Here is a 2,840-nt window from a genome sequence, read left to right as displayed (position 1 = left end):
CTTTCTTGAGCACTTCAAGGACTGCTCTCAGGTGTTGTTCATGTTCTACCTCGTTCTTAGAGTAGATAAGGATATCGTCAATAAAAACGATCACAAACTTATCGAGGTAAGGTTTACAAACCCTGTTCATGAGGTCCATGAACACTGCAGGTGCGTTGGTTAATCCAAATGGCATTACCAAAAATTCATAATAACCATACCTAGTCCTGAAGGCAGTCTTAGGTATGTCTTCTGATGCAACTTTCGCTTGGTGGTATCTAGACCTCAAGTCTATTTTAGAGAAATAGCTTGCCCCTTGTAATTGATCAAACAAGTCGTCGATCCTGGGCAAAGGGTATTTATTCTTTATAGTGGCTTTATTCAAGTCTCTATAATCGATGCACATGCGCATCGTCCCATCTTTCTTCTTGACAAACAAGATGGGTGCTCCCCATGGCGACGAACTAGGTTGGATAAACCCCTTGTCAAGCAACTCTTGTAGTTGCTTCTAGAGTTCTTGCATTTCTGTTGGGGCTAGTCTGTACGGCAACTTAGCAATCGGTGATGTACCGAGAACTAGGTCAATGCGAAACTCAACCTGTCTATCCGATGGTAGTCCCGGGAGCTCATCGGGAAACACTTCAGGGTATTCTCGTACTACTGGCACGTTCTCGACCTTCTGCTTTTCTGTAGTGTTTACGACATATGCTAGAAAGGCAACATACCCTTTCCTTAGGCATTTATGTGCTTGTGCTATCGTGATGAGGTTCTTAGTCTTGTCAGTGCGGTCTCCCGATACAGTTAGTTGTTTGCCGTTGGGTAATCGGAGTCGGACGATCCTTTTGTGACATATAACTTCCGCATGATATGGTGTCAACCAGTCCATTCCTATGACTATTTCGAATTCTCCAAGTTCCATAGGCATTAGGTCTATAGGGATAACATGGTTGTTTAAGCTTATTTTACAATTCTTAACTATGTCAACTATCTCTCTTTGACTTCCATCAGCCATTTCTACTGTAAAGGCATGATCAAGGGTTTGGGACGCCTGGTTCAAGTAAGGTCTAAAGGTAGTCGACACTAGACTTCTATTTGCACCGGTATCAAATAACACACGCGCATATACATCATTTACGAGATACGTACCCATGATAACGTCTGTATTGGTCTTGGCTTCTTCTGTAATGAGTACAAATGCCCGCCCTTTTGGCTGATTTGGTTGTGTCCTATCATTTCTTTTAAGTTCGGAACATTCAGATCTCATGTGGTTAGGGTCTCCACATTTGAAACACTTCTTCTTTTCCTTGCATTCTTGAAGAGCATGACCCGTCTTTTTACAATTTGGACAAGGAAAACTACATTCCCCTGTATGAAAGCGTTTGCAAATTTGACATTGAGGAAATGTTTTAGGCCTTTTAAAGTTGTTATTCCGGGTGTCCCCCTTTCTTTCTTCCCACTTCCTTTTTGGTGCGGGAGATTCAGCCTACCGCAGAATCATCTCGGCAGCCATGACGGCGCCAGCCTCAACAGTTTCTGCAAAAGTCTTGGGGGAATTTGGATTTGATAAACACCCTCATTTCAGAGGGTAGACCCCAAATAAACCTGTTGATCAGTTGTTCCTCGGTCAATGCTAAATAAGAAACCAGTCGAGATATGTCGTTGAAACGAGAAACATACTCTCGATAGGTTTTATTTCCCATTTTTAACTGAAAGAATTCCACTTCCAGTTGCTCAGTCTCACTGGGAGGACAATACTTAGCAAGAAACTTATGAATAAACTCCTCCCACTTCATCTCCTTAACCTTTTCTTTTCCCTCTGTTCGGACCACAATGTTCCACCCGTGAAGGGCTTCAGTTTCAAACATATGTACGGCGAACCGTACTTTGTTGCGGTCATCACACTCACATATGTCTAATACTGACTCCATTCTGTTGAGCCAGTCTTGAGCTTCTAGTGCTCCCTTTCTTCCGTCAAAGGACTGAGGTTTACAAGACATGAAGTGCTTATAAGTACATTCCTTTGATTTGGAATATTCACCTTTTCCTTCTAGTGGCATGGTTGCAATAGTGTTTTTCCTTTCGCCCATTCCTTTCCTTTGTACTGGCGTGGAGGCTGCTGAGCTTTCTTCATGTCGTTCTCTAGATTGGTTAACATTACCGGTTTGTGCATTCTTCATTACCTTAGCCACTTCCACAGCTATATTGTAGATATCCTCAGTATTTAGACGCGCGCTTGTACTAGACCGAGACCTGACACTATGAGAGGGAGTTCGAGTCCTATAAGAATCTTCCTCTCTCCTTCTGTTATTCTGATTATTTCTAGACCCTTGTTCATCTCTATGTTCAGACATTGTCTCCTTCCTATAGGAATATGAGTATAAAGAGTTACTAGTATGTATGATACATCATTATAATATAACAACTATATACATCACATAGAGATATATCTATACGTGTATATATATAGCACATAGAAAGGCACAATATAGTTTACTTCTTCTAGCGTCACTCAACTGACAATGCAAGTACTTTTTCTGAGAACATGTTATTTGGCCTAGTCTGAGTGTGCTATTTAATCTTTAGAGAACTACTGGTTAAAGCTTAGGCATTCATGCAATACCTAATTCGCTAAAACCTCGGGCTCTGATACCAACTGTAACACCCACCCCGTAACCCGGGTGATTATGCACAATTGATGCACTTACAGCGGAAACAAACTAAACTTTCATTAAAACTTATAATATTCTGAGTACACACTTTATTTATTTACAATCTTTTGGCAACTAAGAACTCCTTGATCTTCTAAAACTCCACAACTGTCAAGTATTTCCTATAGCTTTCCTCATGACTCACCTGAGATA

At 41.2% G+C, this 2,840-nt stretch overlaps 1 protein-coding gene across 1 annotated transcript; it reads right to left on the bottom strand.

Moving 5' to 3' along the window:
* Window positions 1-487: 487 nt before the first annotated feature.
* Window positions 488-2,330, bottom strand: LOC118490390. Its single transcript, XM_035988001.1, has 2 exons — window positions 1,571-2,330; window positions 488-1,344 (listed from the first exon to the last, which is right to left on the bottom strand). Exons 1-2 carry the CDS (start codon window positions 2,328-2,330, stop codon window positions 488-490), a joined length of 1,617 nt encoding a protein of 538 aa, XP_035843894.1.
* Window positions 2,331-2,840: the final 510 nt, after the last annotated feature.

This window comes from Helianthus annuus, chromosome 3, assembly GCF_002127325.2.
Source record: "Helianthus annuus cultivar XRQ/B chromosome 3, HanXRQr2.0-SUNRISE, whole genome shotgun sequence".
Lineage (NCBI taxonomy): Eukaryota > Viridiplantae > Streptophyta > Magnoliopsida > Asterales > Asteraceae > Helianthus > Helianthus annuus.
Note: the sequence above shows the minus strand (reverse complement) of the source record. Positions and strands in the feature narration are given on the sequence as shown.